At 45.3% G+C, this 19,818-nt stretch overlaps 1 protein-coding gene and 1 non-coding gene across 2 annotated transcripts in view; both read right to left on the reverse strand.

Moving 5' to 3' along the window:
* Nucleotides 1-1,920: 1,920 nt before the first annotated feature.
* Nucleotides 1,921-19,818, reverse strand: part of LOC121444110 (forkhead box protein K2) — a 42,128-nt gene continuing 24,230 nt past the window's right edge. Inside the window, exons 3-9 of the mRNA XM_041645891.1 lie at nucleotides 17,545-17,692; nucleotides 13,795-13,941; nucleotides 10,048-10,241; nucleotides 9,250-9,425; nucleotides 7,790-8,086; nucleotides 6,855-7,064; nucleotides 1,921-4,939 (exon numbers count right to left, since the gene is read on the reverse strand). Of these exons, the coding sequence (XP_041501825.1) occupies nucleotides 4,743-4,939; nucleotides 6,855-7,064; nucleotides 7,790-8,086; nucleotides 9,250-9,425; nucleotides 10,048-10,241; nucleotides 13,795-13,941; nucleotides 17,545-17,692 (1,369 nt within the window). The 3' untranslated portion in view covers nucleotides 1,921-4,742. The remainder of the gene's footprint in view (nucleotides 4,940-6,854; nucleotides 7,065-7,789; nucleotides 8,087-9,249; nucleotides 9,426-10,047; nucleotides 10,242-13,794; nucleotides 13,942-17,544; nucleotides 17,693-19,818) is intronic.
* LOC121444147 lies at nucleotides 14,882-15,009 on the reverse strand. The gene has a single exon (XR_005973750.1). It is a non-coding gene; the product is annotated as a small nucleolar RNA SNORA24 (small nucleolar RNA).

Consider the following 19,818-nt stretch of genomic DNA (forward strand, 5'->3'; position numbering starts at 1 on the left):
CTATATGTAGTTATTAAGAACGAGAGAGGGACAGAGAAATACAGTGTTGTAGAACTGTCTCATACTTCTACCACCAGAAAAGGTGAATGATGAAGACATTTTAATTTCAATCAACATTAGGTACCGATTTTTGTTTTGTTTTTGCGACAGGGTTTCTCTATTTAACAGTCCTAGCTGACCTGGAACTCACTTTGTAGACTAGGCTGGCCACCATGCCTAGCTTTAGGGGCTAATATTTTTCTAGAAATGTTTCTATAGTTAGTTGGTTTTTTGAGAACAGGGTCTTGTGTAGCCCAGGCTGGGCTTAAACTTTTGTGTGCCTGAAGGTGGCCTTGAGTTCCTGGAGCCTCCACACTGCAAGTACTGCTTTGAAAAAGAAAGCAAGTTCAATGTCAGAGATACTGTGGTTGCTCAAAAATACTTGCACTTTTTGCTAGCACAACCAGTGCTAAAACGGAAATAACTGTGCACAAAGATGTATAAGCTCGTTGGGCCTGAAGGCTTTCAATTCTTAGTGTTTGAGACAGGTTGTCCTGAAACTTGCTCTGTAGACCAGGCTGGCCTTGAACTCAGAGCCTCCCGAGTGCTGGGACTAAAGGTGTGCGCCACCACCTGGCTTGTTTTATTGAAAGCCAAGTCCATCTTTTGCTGGGAACTCAGGGGCATATGTCCCTGAAATTTATTTTCATTTCCAAATGCTGTATCTACTGAATCATTTATGATGCCCAAGCTCTATATCTTTTGATTTATTTCAAGAGCATTTGCTCTATTTTAGGAAGCATGGCTAATTCTTCTCCAATGGTCATCTGTTTTTATTTACATTTAGGTCATATTGGAGTTGATAGCTGTCCTCTTTGGGTTGAGCTTTCTTTGGCCACTTGCTTACTCTTTGGAATATGGTTTTACCTTAGCAACCACTGCTGGGCTGACTTCATATCCATATACCTTGTGTAGTCATACCCACCTTTGTGTGTGGGAAGCATTCTCCCAGCCTGCTCTGGGCTGCTCAGGTCCACCCTGCATGCACTGCTTGGCCAGCTTTGCCACGATGGCTGCAGATGGACGTGAGGTGCAGTAGTACGGGGAATTTCTAACTCCCTGCGCATGCTAGTATCCCCAGATTCTGTCTCCCAGGCACCGTTTCTCCTGTTTGTTAAAGGGTTCTCCGCTCCCCCTTGAGCAGATCTCATGTAGCCCAGACTGGCTTCAAACCTGCCCTGCAGTCAAGGATGGCCTTCAGTTTCTCATTCTCCTGCCTCCACCTTCTGAGGGATAGGATTACAGGATTACCACATGGACGTATCAAGTTCTGGGGACCAAATCCAGGCTTGTACATCCAAGGCAAACATTTTACTGATCAACCCTCCCAATTCCTTGTCAAGGTTCTTCTAAATATTCAATGCTCCTAATGCCACCTCTTGCTTACCAGAGCACTGTGGGCGTCTACTGTCACCTGCACGGGAGCACTTTCTCAGGATGCTCCCCACGTTTGGGCTGCCACTGCGTCACCTGTAAGTTCTCCTGGCTTTGACCACACATCCCCAACATAGAGTTTCCATATGTTCCGCCCTGGGAAAGCAGCTGGGAGGCCACTGTCATCACCTGGGAACCTCAACACCTGTATACCTTTTTGGCAAACATTTTGCTATCTCTTGTTTTCGGTGATCTTGATCCTTAGGTCAGAGGGCAAGCATTGGGGTTGGGGTGCACACGGACAACTTAAACTCTAAAATAATTGAACTCCAACCCTGGATAGCACACAGCTGCCTGTATAGCTGTCACTATCGTGCCCTGTGCTTGTACCCCCGAAGAAGCCTGTGCTGAACACACCTGTGTTCCTGGGAAAGTCTCCCAGCACAGACGTAAGACAGACGTAGCTGCTTATCAAAAGACAATGATACTCTGTATTCAGTTAAAATTAATAAAAATATTTTATTGAATTTCAGGAACTTGGTACTTTTTTTTAAAAATTCCAAATCTTTGCACACAGATCACCACTCTGCTTACTCTAGAACAGCAGTTGCTCGGACTTCACGATTGTCACTTCTCTCCTTGTGTCACACAGCGTAGAAAACCTAAGTCCTGATACTCCCCAGCCCCTTCTGAACTACTTCAGCTACTCTGTGCCCAGCCACCCCCTGCAGAGGACAAGGAGGTGAGGTGGGGTGTTTATGGAAACATTCTGTGGTGTGGAGAATATACAAAGTATGCCACACACATTCTGGAATGCACTGTACCCAGGACACAGCAAAGTTTCCCTTTGTGTTCTGTGTGGTTCAAGCCAAAGCTACTCAAGTTATCTAGTCCCTGAGGGAGCTCAGAAGTTTGGTAAAGGTCGAAGAGAGACTCGTTAAGCATTCAACACTGAGGTGCCACAGTGGACCTGGGAAGTGCTGCAAGCTACTTGTGGTGTCAGGGTCATTGCCCCCATCCCACATCAGAGAGCAGACGAGCCCAGCCATGGTGTGTGGAGCGGCTTCTGGGGACTCAGAGAACATGGACTAAAGCAGTGCCTGCAACACTGGCAAGGAAACCTGGGTTCAGTACTGTTAGTCTGCGGCTTAGCTTGTGCCCGCTCCGTTCAGCTTTACATTCCTATGTACCAAAGAGCAGCAAGGAGAAGAGGTGAGTGTGTGACTGTGGCTACACAGGACACTTCACTCACTCGAGACTGAGAATGTGGCCTTCAAGAAAAAAAATCCTCCTTCCATCTTCAAAATTTTTCTATGAGCCCCCAAAAGAAACCCCTGCAGACTCCTAAGGTCTGTCTGGAGCTCAGAGGTAACGAGTCTGCAGACTTGACTCACACAAGGAACATCTTCTACCCAATCCTAGTCAAGCATGCTACAGGCAGATGTCCCCAGACACACAGTATGTTCAGCTGGTGGTGCCCGAACCCACCTTACTAGGGTGGCCTCCTGCTAGCGCACCACATAACTGAGGCCCAGAGCTGGGACCCACATGCTGGGCACAAGAGAACCCAAAGTGCTTTGCAAAATGCAAACCTTTAAGAAATACACATTTCAAGGTTACCTGCAAGATGGAGGAGGCAGACTGCGGCTGGGAGGGGCTCCAGTCCCCCAGGCTGCAGTCCAAAGGCAGACTGCTGTGGCACACACGTGTTCTCACTCACATGATGTCTCATCTTTTATTGTTTTCAGTGGCTGAGTTATATAACTCCAGAACGTCAACACACATCATCTGCAGTAACATTGTGACAGCTCCATACTGTGGGTGAAGCAATACTTAGAACAGACATCATATTTGGTCTTTATGTAAATAATGTTTTAAATTGCCTAAATATACCATTCTGAGCCATTTCATTCTACCAGGAAAATACAGGGTTTTCCCCCCTTCTCTTAAAAAAAATTAAATACCAAAATAACTACATTTAAATAAATAACGTTATGATGATGACATTTAAAAAAAAAAAACCAACCCACAATGAGGCTAAGTCCCTCTGCCTGCTGCTCAGCTAAGTCCAGAATGCTCCGGAAAGATGAGCGGTGATCCTGAGTGTGGGCTGGGCTGCTGGCCTCCCACCTCTCCTCACCCTTCCCTCTTAAACTTTACTTATATAGGACGTAAGTCAGACTTAGTGTGGTACTTCATTCTGAAAAGCCAGAGAAACCTCTAGAGAATCAGAAAATGGCTTGGATTCTTGAGAACCTGGCCACTGGGTCCTACTTCCAAGACCCTCAATCTCTCCAAGAGCTCTCGCCATGCAGGTAACCAGTCAGGTGCCGGAAGCCAGAGCGGACCCCTATGACTCCCAGCAGGGTTCTGGGAGAGACCTATGACTTCGGTCTGAAAAGGGAGGTGTAACAGAAGCTGGGTCTGTTTCCCAAGGGGGGAGGGGGATCTGCTGCTTTAAGCATACATAATATGTAGGAGACTCATTTACTAGAGTGGGAAACTACGCCAAGGACAAAGTCAACATAAAGAAACAGACAACAGAACGCGCAAGAACAGGTACGTGCAGCCCGGAGGCTAGAGGCTCCTGGGGTCCCTTGTCCCAGTGCCCTGGCCTTATAGGTCCATGCAGCCTCAGTCCACCCACCCTCTACAATGGCACAGGGAACTGCTCTGAACGGAAATGGGCAAGCAGGTATCCTAAAGAAGTGCCACCCAAACAGGCAGGACAGACCATAGCAAACCATCCCATGGGCTGGAAACAAACCACAGAAACAAACAGAATGACATTCTTCCCCCAAATGAATCTCAAATTTCCAGAGTAGAAATGGAGTGATATGAAATGTCAAAGACCCCGTTATTTAGTAAAGAAAGGACATCTCCAAGTATTCTAATTCCACATGTAGACAACAAAATACTGTCTTGTCTCTCAGCCGCAACCAGCAGGTCCTATGAGGGCAGCAGGTGGCTATGTCTCTGTCCCCTAGAGGAAAGCCAGAGAGATCCACTTGCAGCGGGTGCTGCATCTGCACAAGAGACTCAGAGTTCTTGCTTGTAGTAAAAGCTGAGCCCACAGATGACAGCCCAGCGAGTGCTCTATAGGAGACACCACCTCTGGAACCAGGGTTGCTGTTGTGGGTCTGTTCAAGTCTAACTTGTCTTTAAATTAGGGAGTTTTAAGGCCACCTGGGTTCATGTTTTCAGTGCTAAGAGGTGAAGTCCAACCGCAGGGCCCTTTACCCACTGAGGATGCGCTCCCTGCTTCAGGAAGAGGCAGCATCTCCTTTTGGCACCACAAATTGATGTCTGAAGAGAAGGTCTCCCAGCAGCTAGTTTTGGATCCCCTTCTCTCTCATAGCTGCTGGTGGCGCATCTACGCTCAGGGCAATGACAATGCTCTCGCCATCTTCTGCTTTAATGCGCTTGAGCTCCGGCTGCTCTGCCTGGTCACCATTCTGGCGCTTTGTGGGCAGGGACGCCGATGCTGACGCATGGGTTGCCAGCATGTGGAGAGGACTTGCCACTGCTGAAGAGAGACAGTGCGTCAGAACCCACACTACTGCATAAACCCTCGACCACAACCCACCCTGGCACTCCAAATCTACTGAGCTAAGCTTACACAGAACCCTAGGGATGGCCCTGAAGGGCGAAGGCAGAGAATCCTAAGCAGAAGAAATCAGGAAAGCTTCAGTCAAAGCCTGGCCAGTGGGTATTTCCATCAACAAGAACAACTTCTGCAGCTTTAAAAACGCATAAGCTACTCAAGAGCTCATTGTTGTCAAGACGGGGGTGGCTTCTGTTCACCCGAAGGACAGAGAGTTGTTCCTTCCAAGGAGGAAAGTAGGCTATTCTGGTTTGAAAGACAGCCATTTCTCACCTGTTCAAGTCATTACCTAAAGCATTTGCCTATAAAGAAGACATGCTTAAGCTAGAGCTTGCCACCAAGCCTGAGAACTTGAGTTCCATACTCAGAACACACATGATGGAAAGAGAAAACCGACTCCCACAAGTTGCCCTCTGACCTTCATGTGCACCCTACCCCCCCAACACTGCTGACTATATGCACAGTCTTTATAGTAGACTATACAATGCATTTGCGTCTGACCACTAAAGTTCAATTCTAAAAACCTACACAAATGTGGAAAAGAGAACAAAATTCTCAAAGTTGTCCTGACCTCCACATGTGTGCTATGTACGGTACATGTACCCCATCATACAGTTTTATAAAAATTTTAAAAAGACTTATTTTTATTTATATGCATGTTTGCAAATCTCTCTACGTGCGTGTGCAAACTCGTGAATGTGGGTACCTGCAGAGGCCAGGACACTTCCAGATCCCTTGTAGCTGGAGTTAGAGGTGGTTGCTGAACCCATAACCTCTAGAATAGCAAGGGTTCTTAACCATAATCTCTCCATCCCCAGTAGTTTTTCAAAAAAGAAAGAACATATTAACTCTGAAAAATCTGAGTTTGTCCTTACGAGGCCAGTTTAAGATGGCTCAGCAGGAAAGGTGCTTGTGCCTCCATGTGACAAAGTAAGTTTGATCCTAGACCCCACAGGAACAAAGCTGTCCTCCGACCTTCCTTCCACACACCGACAACACACTGTTTATATCCCCCTGAACTGGAAAGAGAAAGTTAGCTAAACTCCAGCCATCATCTCTTCCTGCTTGTCAATAGTAGACACAATGTGGCCAGTTGCCTTGCACTCCATGACAGGCTATATCTTCAAACTCTGAGCACAAATAAACCCTCTTTATATTACTGTATCTTCAAACTCTGAGCACAAATAAACCCTCTTTATATTAAACGGCTTCTTGTTTGGTATTTCCCTAGAATGTTGTAAAAATTTCTGGGGAGAGACCAGAAAACTAACCCAGTGGTTAGAGAAACCATGTTCAATCCCCAGCACCCCAAGGCAGCTAACAACTGTTGCGCCTCTAGTTCCAGGGGATCTGACCTCTACAGCCTACACGGACAATGAATGCATTCGGTGCACAGATGCACATACAGGCAAAATACCCATACACATCAAGTAAAAATAACTGAATGAAAATAAAAATATTTCTAGGGGGCTGGAGAGATGGCTCAGAGGTCAAGAGCACAGGCTGCTCTTCCAGAGGTCCTGAGTTCACTTCCCAGCAACCACATGGTGCCATCTGGTGCCCTTTTCTGGCCTGCAGGCAGACATGTAGACAGAATACTGTATACATAATAAATAAATAAAATTAAAAAAAAAAACTCTAGAGACAAAGGGGCTGTGGTGGGAAAATACCAATCCCCGTGGCTCCCACAGCATCCCTTGCACTTCCCACGGCTTTAAACGGCAAACGTTTCCACAGACAAAACTACAAAGTCAAATCAGAACCACGCATGGAATGCTTCTTCCCATAGTCAAGAACCTCTGCTGGGACACGAACAGACACGAACAAACGTTCTTACCGTTGTTCACCTGGCTGTGCACTGCTGGAGGCACGGGTACCACGTGAGTTCCATTTTGCGTTACAGTTTTTATTGGAAGCTGGTGTTGACCTAAAGGCGCCTGTTGTACTATGGTCACTGTCTGGACAGGGGTACCCTGTGATGTCTGGATGATTCGGCTAGCAGCGCCTAGTGTGGCTGGGCTAATTGCAGGGACAGGCTCTACTTTCACTGAAATCAAAAGAAAAGGAAGAGAGATGATACACTGTTGCAAAGCCGGGGTCTTGGCAGTTTATGAAAACAAGTATGGTGCAAGCCTAATTCCAACACAGGATCACAGGGTGTCACATGGCTACCACCTCAGCTACTGGCAAGTTAAGGCCAGTCTGGGTTACAAAGTAAGTTGGAGACTAGTCTGGGCAACTTGAAACTGTGCCTTAAAAATTAAAAAAAAAAAGGGAAAAAAGTAAAAAAAAGCTGGGGCTATAGCTTAGCCATAGAGGACTTGCCTGACAGGTACAAAGCCCTAGGCTTGATGCCTAGTACTGCAGAAATGTTTAAAACCAAGTAATGGGATGGAGAGATGGCTCAATGGTTACGAGAACATACTACACTCAGAGGACCGGATTTGATCCCCAGCACCTCCATTGCTCAGTAACTCTAGTTCCAAGAAGACATACCACCTCTGACTTCCAAGGGTGCATGCATACGCACAAATTCTTGTGCAAACCACACACACACAGAGTAAAATCTTTAAAACCAACAGTGGGCTAGGGGTGTGCTTTAGTAAAACAGGGTTTCTCTAGGATGTATGTGGACTCAATTGCCACCCTAAAAAGGAAGAAAAGAAACAATCACACAAAAACTAAGGAACATGTTAAAACAGCCAAGGACAACTGAGCCTGTGAACTTCCATGGACTGAAAAGTTAGCACGAGGTGCTGTCTTCCTGCTCACCTTTGACTTCTCTGTGGTCGCCATTCTCTTGTGGTTCTGCCTTAGGAGGAGCCAGCACTGCAGCCTGAGTGACCACAGCTTGTCCAGCAACTGTGTATGTGTTTGCTGGGGCCAGTCCAGCCACACTGGTGACTGACACTGCTGGTATCTGATGGACAACATGTACCGTCTGCACAACGGGTGGCTGAGAGGTGGATGTGGTCACTGGGGTTGCAACAGTGTAGGTGACAGGCTTAATGGCCGGGGGTAGCTGCCGTTGGACAGTGATTAAGACGGGCTGACTAGAGAGAGGTGACCCTGTTGGGAGAAAACATGAGCAGTGTTAAGGCTTGCATGGTCCTTGGTCTTATAGTTCTCACACTAAGCACTCACTAACATAAACACTACACTTTAAAATACAGAATATTACTAATGAGAGATATATCCTATCTTTATTATTACAATTTTTCAAGATTTATTTTTGCTTACTCTGCTCACTTTTATGTCTGTGCACCATATGAGTGCCCACAGGGGCTACAAGAGGACACTGAATACTCGGAACCAAACCTGAACCCAGGTCCTCTGAAAGAGCAGAGAATGCTCTTAACCACTGAACGATCTCTTATGGTCGAAACGTAGTATCTTAACGGGGACATTAAGTTCCCACATCTAAGAATCAAAGACTGCAAACTTAGCTTTGTTTTGATTTCTCCCACTACCTCTTTCTATACTTCCTCCTTCGAAAACATGCCCTATATTTGGGCCTAGAGACATGAGCCATCCTTGCCCTGGTAGGACAGAGGCACAAAACGCATAAGCAGACCCAGGCCACTCCCTGGCTTTCGCAAGTGGACGCCAGCAGCTGCAGACAGGTAGCAGGCTAGGGTTTCCCTGAGCATCCATCATGCCTAGTGGTCAAAATGCTCATCTTCCCAGGCACACATTTCCTTCTATATTATGGTTTTGCAAGTAAACTGGGAATATTCACCTACTCATTAAGTAGATATATTTTTATTCTAATCACTGCCTAGTTTGTGTAGCTTCTTTTAGTGAGAAGAGACCTTTTTAAAAAAAAAAATGAAGCAATTGAGAAATATTGATTCTTTGACTTTTGTTTTTAGAAACAGGGCTTTACTATGAATCCCAGGCTGTCCTTAACCTCACAGCAATCCTCTTGCCTCAACCTCTCGGTCAGACACACTACAGCCATACTTCTATCTCACCTGAGCTGATGGAAAAAAAGGAAAAAGAAAGGAAGGAGGGGGAGAGAGTGGAACAGAGAGAGGGAGGGAGAGAAAATTAATTCCCAGTGTCACTTTCTTTCCCCGAAACCTTCTACATAACACTCAGGAACTATACAAAGTACCAGGCACAAGGTATGAAGCTTCCTGAGGATTCTACCACTGCTTTAGTGCCAAATGCAGGCATATTTGTCTGGCCCCACTGCCTGACCCTCGCCACCTCTCCTCCTGTGGTCTCACCTGGTGCACTCTGTGCAAACCGTGCCTCCTGGATGACGGCAAGTTTGGGCTGCGAGGCGCCAGGCTCCGGCTCCAAGGGGGCTGGGGAGCCCTCCCTCGACAGGCTCTCTGGGGTCTGGGCGCCACTGGAGTGAGCGGACAACACTCCTGCATGGTTGGGAGAGGCTGGGGCACTCCTGGGTCACCAAAAGAAGACAGTGGGTTTTCACAGTGATGCCCCAGAAAGGACTTGTCCACTCAACCTCACTTTGTAAAGGGCAGCCTTCTGTCTCCTGCCAACTGAGTGCAGCTCTGTGTTCTGACTTTCTCTCACACGCATGTCAGAGGCCGCTCAGTCCCATGAAAAGGTTGGTGCCCTCTCTGAGCAGTTCCTGTGCAGCCAGCCAGCAGGACGCAGCAGGGAGCAGACTGTGGGGCCTTACGGTTTCTAATAAACTCATTTCTTTTCCAATAGATTAAAGTGTTTGGTTTCAAAATCAGACAAATGAGAAATCTTGAGCACAGAACTGAAGGTCGCTTTAAAAACTGTTTACATGCCAAAAGAAAGGAAAACACCGTGGCCCATGACCTTGCCTACTGGGGTCTAACTACTGTAAGATGCGCATCAAGTTCAAAGAAACAGCAAGCAACACAGGTAGAACGCAGAACAGTAAGGAACAAACACAACCAACCTTCCCCAGTCCCCACCCCAACACCAGTAACAGCATCCGCAGGTCCTCATTTTCGGAAAGAAGCTCCCCAGCACACTGAGGTGATATTATTGACCATGGGTGTGGTCTCTGGTTCCTGTGTCCTTACCTAGAGGAGAGCGGTCCCAGGGGGGTTCTAAAGCAAGGCACGCCCCTAGGCCGTCTCTTCCTAAAAGCCTGCTCTACCAGCTTGCTCTCGGAGGCAGGATCTATCCTCCAGAAGGAGCCTTTGCCTGGTTCTTCCTGGGAACGTGGCACTTTGATGAAATAACGGTTCAGAGAGAGATTGTGGCGAATTGAATTCTATGAAACATAAAAAAATACGTAGACTTCATATAATTCTTTGTTGAGAAATGAAGATGTGCCCAAGCCTTAGTGTCCTGTAAAGCAGAAAACTAGATGCTCAATGCAGACGTGACAGAGAGGCTTCAAGGCCCAGCCCTCCCTGGCTGAACGAGACTGCTCAGGGTTGGAGCCTTTGTGGCCACAACTCAGGGAATCTCAGGTGGAGAGGGGGAACCTAGGCATGGGAAAGGTTAAGGCTCTGCCATCTCCCATATCTACCTCCTTTCAAGGTCTGTCACTGCATCCTTGACTTCTGCCAGGTGGAATCAGGACTAACTGCTAACTCTGTCTGAAGACAAAGAGCCGACACAAGGCACTCCTTTAGAAATGTTTGCACATAACTAGCTGACAATCTGCCATGCCATGTACAGTATATTAATACAGTATAAAGGATTTATTCAGCAAGTCAGTAAAGACCAGGAATTTTAATGACTCCACCTTCTAGTCAAGTACTCGGCTCTGTATTTGCGAAGTACATCCATGTGTTTATTTGATCTTCAACAATAACACCGTTAGGAAAGAGAGAAAATCAACTCGGAAGCCATCATTCTTCAGAAAGTTCAGCTTCAGGTTGTCCAAGTCTGAGACAGAGCCTGCTGTGATCTGAATGTGACCACACCTCAAGTACACGCAGGGTGGAAGTCATGAATAGCAGCTATTATCTCATCTTCTTTCAAAGTGGTAATAACTCAGAATAAAATCAGGGAATATCCAAAAATCCCCAATTTTCTCAATTCCCCATTAACCTTCTAATAAACCTAGCCATGGCCTGAAGTTCGGACTTGTCACAGGCAGCTAAAAAAAAATCTAACAGATGCTCAGCATCGCTTTACCATCAGTCCCAGGGCTGCTCCAGAACAGCCAGGCCTCTGACTATTCTGTGGACCTGAGTTACATCGTGAGCAGTATGAGGGGCCTGGCTGTGTCTGACTCGTTGAGATTTAGAATATTTAAAAAAACCAAGACACGTGGTGCGATGTTTTGTTATCAGGTATTGCTGACAACCAACCTTTCTTTCAATTCCAGAAAACCAAAGGGGACTGTTCTCGGTGCCCTTCACACAGAAGGCAAACCTTCACCAGCTGCACTCAGACCTTTCAGGTTTGGAGGAGAGGCAGAGTCAAAGGCTGTATGTTAAGAGAAGCAACCCAGACAAGGATGACACAGGCTCAACACCCTAATTTAAAAATCCCAAATCACCAGATGATGACACATGCCTTTAACCCCAGAACTCAGGAGGTAGAAGCAGGCAGATCTTTGTGAGTTTGAGGCCAGCCTCGTCTACAGAGCAAGTTGTTGAGCAGCCAGGACTACATAGGGAGACACTGTCTTTTTTAAAACACACACACACACACACACACACACACACACACACACACAAAACCGAAACCAAATCCAAAACTTAGAGGGCAACAGGATGCTCCAGTAAAAAATTCACATTTGCCCCTATGTGCCAAAATGCCATTAACACGAGCATCCTAGAAAGTTTACATAAAATTACCTGCAGACTATTCGTACAAGAAAAAAAAATTGAATGAATATCATCCTTAAGTTGGTTATTTCCCCTATATATTATTATAGACAGGCAAATACTCCAAAATCTGAATCATTCTGAAACCTGAAAACAGATAAAAGCCAGTCAACCAGTCAATTGAAAGCCACTACCCACTGAGAAGGGAAATCCTTGAGCCTGCCTACGGTAGGCTGCTCCCGTACAGAAGACACTCCACAGACCCCAACTACACTAGGCCAGGGAACAACTGAGTTTGCACGCTATCAGCTAGTGGAAAAGTGGAGGCAGTAACTAGGCTTTCCGTCCACCATGAGCCATGAAAGATCCTCTGCTACCAGTTACGTGCTCAGGAGACTCAGGGAACTGATCTGAATACTAACAGAATCCACCTAGTCTGGGTCTCCTTCCTAACCACCCCCTTCCAGAGAATCTGCATACAGCATGAGGTCAAATTCATAAATGGTCACCTGCAATTTCCTAGCCAGCACTGTAAAAACAGGAAGAAGTGACAAAATATTTAGTTTAGAGACAAACAAAAAAGGACCCATTTTCCATATAATTCAGGTCTATATACTGCGATCAAGGCTAAGATTAATGTGCCTTCAATCTGTTCTTACAAGTATGAAAATCCCGAAAGGCTCATGTGACCTATAAATTAATGTAATCTTAAATGAACACCTAAAACAAGCATCCCTAGTCTGAGCCTTCCTAGAAGGGACCCGAGCTCTAGCTCCCACACTCAGTCAGTCTTTCTCATCGGATGGGAATGCCAAACTAGCTCTGGTCTTTCAGACAATGGCAGCCCAGTCTTTTCATACTTTCTTATAAACACAGTAAACAACCAACTCCAGGCTGGGGAAATTATAAAATTATAAGTAATCATTTTGGAAGCAGGCATGAGAGTGCATTTATAACCCAGCAATTTAGAAGGCTGAGCAAGAATATTACAAGTTCGAGGCCAGCCTAGGCAACACCGGGAGATTTAATAGGGAAGCGGTGAGAGGGAGGCACTGTGACAGGAAATATAAGGAATAGTCCATCTTTCTATACAATCACTCAGACTGCCCCATTTTATGTTAGAATCTCCTCTATAAATTAATAAAAAAGCTGTTCAATGAACAGACCCTGTAATACCCTAAAACTTAGACTGAAAAGCAATCCTATGGATGCAGGGCCTTTGGGACAGGGAGGGAATGCTCACATTCTCCAAACATAATGTTGGAAAACAGGACTCAGGCAGGAATCCGCCTCTGTGCCTATGTGTGTGTAGGCCAGGAAATAGCTCTGAGGTTCATTCCTCAGGAGCAAAACACTTTGGTATATTTTGGGACCCGGTCTCTGACAGGCCTAAAGCTTGTCAGACAGTGAGTTGAGTCCCAGAGACACCCTTATTCACCTCTCCAGCACCTTGATTTTTACATGGATTCTACGGATGAAACTCAAGTCCTTATGCACAAGTTATAACTGTTATGTTTTTTTAAACCAACTGATCTATTTCTCCAGCCCTGGAAATACAATTTTTTTAAATAAGCTGTTCTGTTGAGAGCCCCTACCCCAAAGCAATGTCAGAATAAGTAAGACATACAGAGATGGAAAGGCAGCTACGCTGTCATGGCAGTAAAAGATCAAATGGATGTCAACATCCCAAGGTCAAGGATAGGAGCAAGTTGAAAACGTATGCTGATGAGTTAAACAGACCCCAGAGCAGGCAACCACGCTCTCCCTAAACCACTCCTGGAGCAGCCACACTGAGGTGAGAGGCACAGTCATCTTCATGACCCTGGTCTGTATAGAAGAGCATGTCAATTTCACTTTTCTTCAGAACTGCTGCTCCTCCTGGACAGAAAAGCAGGCACTATCCTGCCTAGAGCTCTCCAGTGGGAGACCCCCCCCCCCCCCATGACTTCTCTGGCATATAAAACGGCAGTATTTTAACAGCTTCGATGGATAAGCAGCATCTTCAACACACAGGACGCGAGCAAGCTGAAATGGACTTACCTGCCAGCCCTTGTCCGCAGTCCTATAGTATGGATAGTTTTTAGTGATGTGTGTATAAATTCCATTTAGGGTGAGTTGTTTATCAGGAGCCATTGTAATTGCTTGTACTATCAACTGTGCATAGGAGTAAGGTGGCTTTGAGTCATCCTGTGTTAGAAAAAAAAAAGCACCTAAGATTCAAGAGTATTCTTACAACAGAGTGGGCTTTGTTGTTGTTGTTTTCTGAGACAGGGTTTCTATGTGGAGGCTTATCTGTCCTGGAACTCACTCTGTAGACCAGGCTGGCCTAGAACTCAGAGATCTGACTGCCTCTACCCACAAGTGCTGGAACTAAAGGGGTGCGTCACCATCGCCAGGCAACAAGGGTTTTTTATTATAAAAGTAATATGATCGAGAAAATCTGGGAAAAGTAAATAGAAAAATTGTAGAACAGCATAAAGATTAAAAATCACATAAGGAGCCAGGCGTAGTGGTGGTATATGCCTTTAATCCCAGTACCCTGGAGGCAGAAACAAGAGGCCAGTCTAGTTTACAAACAGTTTCAGGACAGCCCACACAGAGAAACACTATTGGGAGGAAGGGGATCACACAGGTGAAAACTGAGGTGACAAGAACAAAAAATAAAACCGATAGAAGCCGCTGGACTTCAGTGAAATCCAGAGCGATACACATCAAGAAACGCCTGTGACATGGAGAGGGACCGGCATGTCTAGGTGTGATGCACAATCAGAAGAGCACCTGAGGACTCTGCAAACGTCCCTCTTCTGCCAAGACTCTAATGTGAGCACGCGGCTGTGAAGGAGCCGGACAGTCACTGCTCGTCCTAGGCTGCTGGTAGCTCCAAGTCTTTCCAACATTTCAAAATCCCACATGTACCAGCATAAGCCTCGGAGAGAGGTCTGACTGGAGAGATGATTCAGAAGTTAAGAGCTCTTCCAGAGGCACTGAGCTCAATTCCCAGCAACCACATGGTGGCTCACAATTATCTATAATGAGATCTGGTGCCATCTTCTGGCACAAAGGCAGACATGTAGGCAGAACACTATGTAATAAATAAATAAATCTTTTAACTTCTAAAATCAACTGAGAATGTTACTTATTGCCGTCAGAATCATAACCCATTTAAATGGTGACAACTTTGTCAGAAATAAGAACATTCTTCTGTGGCTAGGAAGGGAGGCTGCCGTAGCTGGCAGGTCCCAAAGATAAACGGAGAAATAAATCTTAAAAAGGGGAGCAATCTGCAAAAGAGTATATTCAAGGGCTGGAGAGATGGCTCAGAGGTTAAGAGCACTGGCTGCTCTTCCAGAGGTCCTGAGTTCAATTTCCAGTGATCACATGGTGGCTCACAGCCATTTGTAATAAGATCTGGTGCCCTCTTCTGGTCTTCAGCCATACATGCAGGCAGAACACTGTATACATAATAAATTTTTAAAAAGAGAGTATATTAAAATAACACCACTTATTCTTATTCAAAGCACATTCAGTATAAAGCCTGGATTTGATCATCAGCACCACAAGGATGCATACTGTTCATATATCAAGTATACATTTTTATTTACTTTTTAAATGTGGAGGTATTTTACCTACATGCATGTCAGTGCACCATGTGTATGCAGTGTCATCTAGGACAGAAGAGTCAGATCCCCTTAGACCTGGAGTTATAGCTTGTTAACCACCACGTGGCTGCTGGGATTTGAACCCATGTCTTATGGAAGTACAGCTAGTATTCTTTTAACTACTGAGTCACATCTCCAGACTCTTCTCCAACCCTGACTTTTATTTTTAGATTTTTACATAGTGTTGAAACAAACTAGTATTGTACTATATAGTAAATTTAGGCCAGCTGACCCCATCTCAAAAACCAAGACAAAAATAAGAACACCATCTCATTGGAGATGCACTAGGGATAGGGCAAAACTAGAAGTATAAGGAACAAAGCGACAAGACAGTGCTCTCCAATAATCTGAGAGATGCTTATCAATTCTCCATCAACCAATGCCAGCATTCAGAAGACTCCCACAGCCCACTTTAAATGGCTAACTTTATTTTGCTATCACTTAGGCTGCTAAAAGCTTTGCCTAAGCACCCACAACAGCACACCCCAAGGTTCGAGGAAAAGAACCATGTGAGTCTTTCATGTGGCTGAGCAGCTGTCCCTACACCATGTGCTTGGCTCAGAGGTTGAGGCCTCATCCCTGCTCAAATGGCCAACGCACTTCCTAGGGCTTTTTTCTTACATGCTTCTGAGGATGCTTTCATTTGTTCCGGGAGTTAGTTCTCTTCTACTATGTGGGTCCCAGGAATCAAACTCAAATCTTCAGGCTTGGTGGCAAGTGCCTTTATCCGCTAAGCTATTTTGTTGGCCTTAAAAATGCTGTTTTTGGGGCTGGAGAGATGGCTCAGAGGTTAAGAGCACTGACTGCTCTTCCAGAGGTCCTGAGTTCAATTAATTCCCAGCAACCACATGGTGGCTCACAACCATCTGTAATGAGATCTGGTACCCTCTTCTGGCCTGCAGGCATGGAGGCTGAACATTGTGTACATAATAAATAAAAAAATCTTAAAAAAAAATGCTGTTTTTGTTTTTTAGAAACAATGTATCACTAAGTACACTTCCAATAGCCTGAAAGCTGCTATGTAAACCAGAATGGACTTGAACTCAGAGATTCCTCCCAGGTGCTGAAATACTGAGCATAAAAATATTTTTATTTTTAAATAATTTAACACGGAAAATACTCGAATATACCCAAATGGGTGGAACAAATTTTGCAAAGTGAGTACCCAGCAGCTCCTGCCTCGCAAAGATCACTATTAGTTCTGGCATCATAATCTCCTTTCTACTGTAACGTTTCAACCCACCACCTAGGAATGCCTCTGTGTGCACAAGGTAACATAGCTATGACTTGTGTTCTTTGTGAACATGTCACATATGTACAGACTGTTTTTTACTTAACACTGCAATAACAGCCTTTCTGTGCTACTAAAAATTTTATATATAATCAGTACTGTGCCTACAGTTACCCTGAGGTCCTCACATGTGTATTCAAGGATTTAAAAAATGCATTACAGCCGGGTGGTGGCAGCACACGCCTTTAATCCCAGCACTCAGGGGTCATGGGCAGGTGGATTTCTATGAGTTCGAGGCCAGCCGGGTCTACAAGAGCGAGTTCCAGGATACAACTAGGACTGTTACACAGAGAAACAGTCTTAAAAAACAAAAACAAAAACAAAAAAAAAAAAAAAAGGCACTACGAACCCTGATACCTATGGCACATTAAGAGTTGCACCAGAATCCAATTCATAGATAGACGCTTACTTCACTGTGTGCTGTGCTGGTGAGCTTCAGTCCACTTGACATAAACTAGATCATTGGGGAAGCAGGAACCTCAACTGACGAATGGCCTCTACTGGAGTAGCCGATAGGAATATCTATGGTGCGTTTTCTTGATTAATTATTGATCTGAAAGGGGCCAACCCACTGTCAGCAGTAACACCCCTGGGCAGGTGACTCTGGGCTGTATGAGCAAAAAGCCAGGAAGCAGCACTCCTCTCATGGCCTCGGCTTCTGGATTCCTACCCTGACTTCCCTCAGGAATGGCCATTATAAGGGAGTGTAGGACAGTGTTTTATCACAGCAGCAGAGAAGCTGAACTAAAACAACACAGTGTTCCTAAAAGGACTTGTCCCACAGTGACCAATGTCTACAGAATGCTTCCCAGCCCCAGGTACAAGACAAGAGACACTTACCTTTGGGCTGTCTCCACCTGAAGCTTCCTTTTCATTTTCTGGCTGTGAATTGTCAGCCATTAAATTGAGGTCAGATGGTATCACACGGCCCAGTTTGTACCCTGAAGATCCTGCTCCCCGGGGACTGGATGGGCAGGAGTTTGCAGCGCTGTGAAAGGGAGGGGGAAAGTCTACTTTAAAGCAAGCATAGTATTGTTCTTCAGTATAGATCTGAGATCAGGGAAAACAAACATTTCTTTTTTAAGGTTTTTTTTTTTTTAATGTGTTTTGTCTGCATATATGCTATGTGGGTGCCTAAAGAAGGCCAGGATAGGATGTTGATCTCCTGGAATTGGAATTACACTTCCCCAGCGCCCTTCATTTGTACTGCAGGCTGGTTTTAAAGAGGCAGCAATTTTCTGGCTTTAGTTTCTGAATCTGAAGTACTGGAATTGTAAGTATGTGCTACCATGTCTAGCTAAACTGGAAAAAAAATGAGAAAGCAGTATTTCCTCCCAGGAATTCTTTGTGGTATTGAAGATTGCTTCAAGCAATGTGTCAGGAAATGCAATCGTCAAGAGCCAGGGCCCCAGGTGCTCTACCAGAGAGAGAAAGCCATCACATCCAACAGGAACTTTTTTAAAAAAATTTTATGTGCACTGGTGTTTTGCCTGTATGTGTGAGGGTGTCAGATTCTCTGGAGCTGGAGTTATAGACAGTTTGAGCTGCCATGTAGATGCTGGGACTTGAAACCTGGATCCTCTTGAAAAACAGCCAGTGCTCTTAACTTCTGAGACATTTCTCCAGCCCCTAACTTAATTTTTTAAAAAAGATTTATGTTACATGTTTGAAGTGTTTACCTATGTATATGTGTATCACGTGCATGCCTGGGGCCTGGAGAGACCAGAAGAGAGTGGTGGATGTCCTGGAACTGGAATGAGATGTTTGTAAACTGCCGTGTTGTGCTGGGAACTGAACCCGGGTCCCTCTGTAAGAGCAGAAAGTGCTCTTTAAGAGCTGAGTCATCTCTCTAGCCTCTTAGAATTTTAAATTTCAGCTTTGAATATGGTTCCTAGAGACTCTGTCACTCTCAGTCTGTGGGAAGTTTTAGAAGAAATATAATCAGAAAATCTGTCAGCTCTTCAATGAAAAAAAATATTTCAAAACATGGAAACAGTCTGAGCAGAGGTGGCACAGGCCTTTGATTCCAGTACTCAGGAGGCAAAGGCAGGTAAATCTCTCTAAGTTCAAGGCCAGCCTGGTCTACAGAGCGAGTTCCAGGACATGTTTCAAAGCTACACAGAGAAACCCTGTCTCGAAAAACAAACAACAAAAAATAGCAACAAAACACCCCCCCCAAATAAATAAATAAAAGAAAAGAAAAAGAAAAAAACAGGAAACAGGACTAGACTTAAAGCTGGAATCCAGAATCAGGGGCAAAGGCAAGTGGATCTCTGTGAGTTCCAGAGAAGGGGGAGAGGGAGGGAGGGCAGGCAGGAGATGGCTCATTCACTAAAGAGTATTGGCTGCTCTTCCAGCGGTCCTCAGTTCAATTTCCAGTAACCATCCATAATAAGATCTTGTGCCCTCTTCTGGTGTGCAGGCATACATGCAGACAGAACACTGTGTACATAATAAATTAGTAAATTTTAAGGAAGGAGGGAGGGAGGGAGGGAAAAAAAAAAAGTGAGCCCCAGACTTAGTCACCAGGGTTAGAGACTCCAAACACACCGGCTCCACCCCTACTGTCACCAGAGCTTCCCTCAATACTATTCTCCGTCACCACCAAATGAAGGAGCTCATGGATGCCCGCAATTCTGAGAATAATGATGGATGAGAGCTCAGTGAGAAGTAAGTCATTTATACTTTTCCCCCTAAGGCTCAGTGAGAAGACATTTATACTCCCCCTCTAAGGCTCAGTGAGAAGTAAGTCATTTATACTTTTCCCCCCTAAGGCTCAGTGAGAAGTCATTTATACTTTCCCCTCCAAGGCTCAGAATAAGTTGGAAGACAGAGACAGGGCAGTGAAATCTCAATCTCTAGACACAACACAACCCACACCAGGTCTGCACAAGGCACTGGCTGCCCTCTTAACCATCAGTTATGGATGGTGGAGGAAATCACTGGGACCCTAGCCCTTACCTCTGCTTAGCAGTAACTCAGGAGACTTAGGAAGGGTTATGTAACCACTGGTATGGTGTGCTCACCAGACTCTAATTCCAAGGCCACAGAAATGGCTCTGGTAAAACAAACCCAAAGGGACACAAACAAGACAGGAATCCCACAACCTACCAA

This window comes from Microtus oregoni, unplaced genomic scaffold (genome assembly GCF_018167655.1).
Source record: "Microtus oregoni isolate MIOR12 unplaced genomic scaffold, Mior012 000117F_ref0000505, whole genome shotgun sequence".
NCBI classification, from domain to species: domain Eukaryota; kingdom Metazoa; phylum Chordata; class Mammalia; order Rodentia; family Cricetidae; genus Microtus; species Microtus oregoni.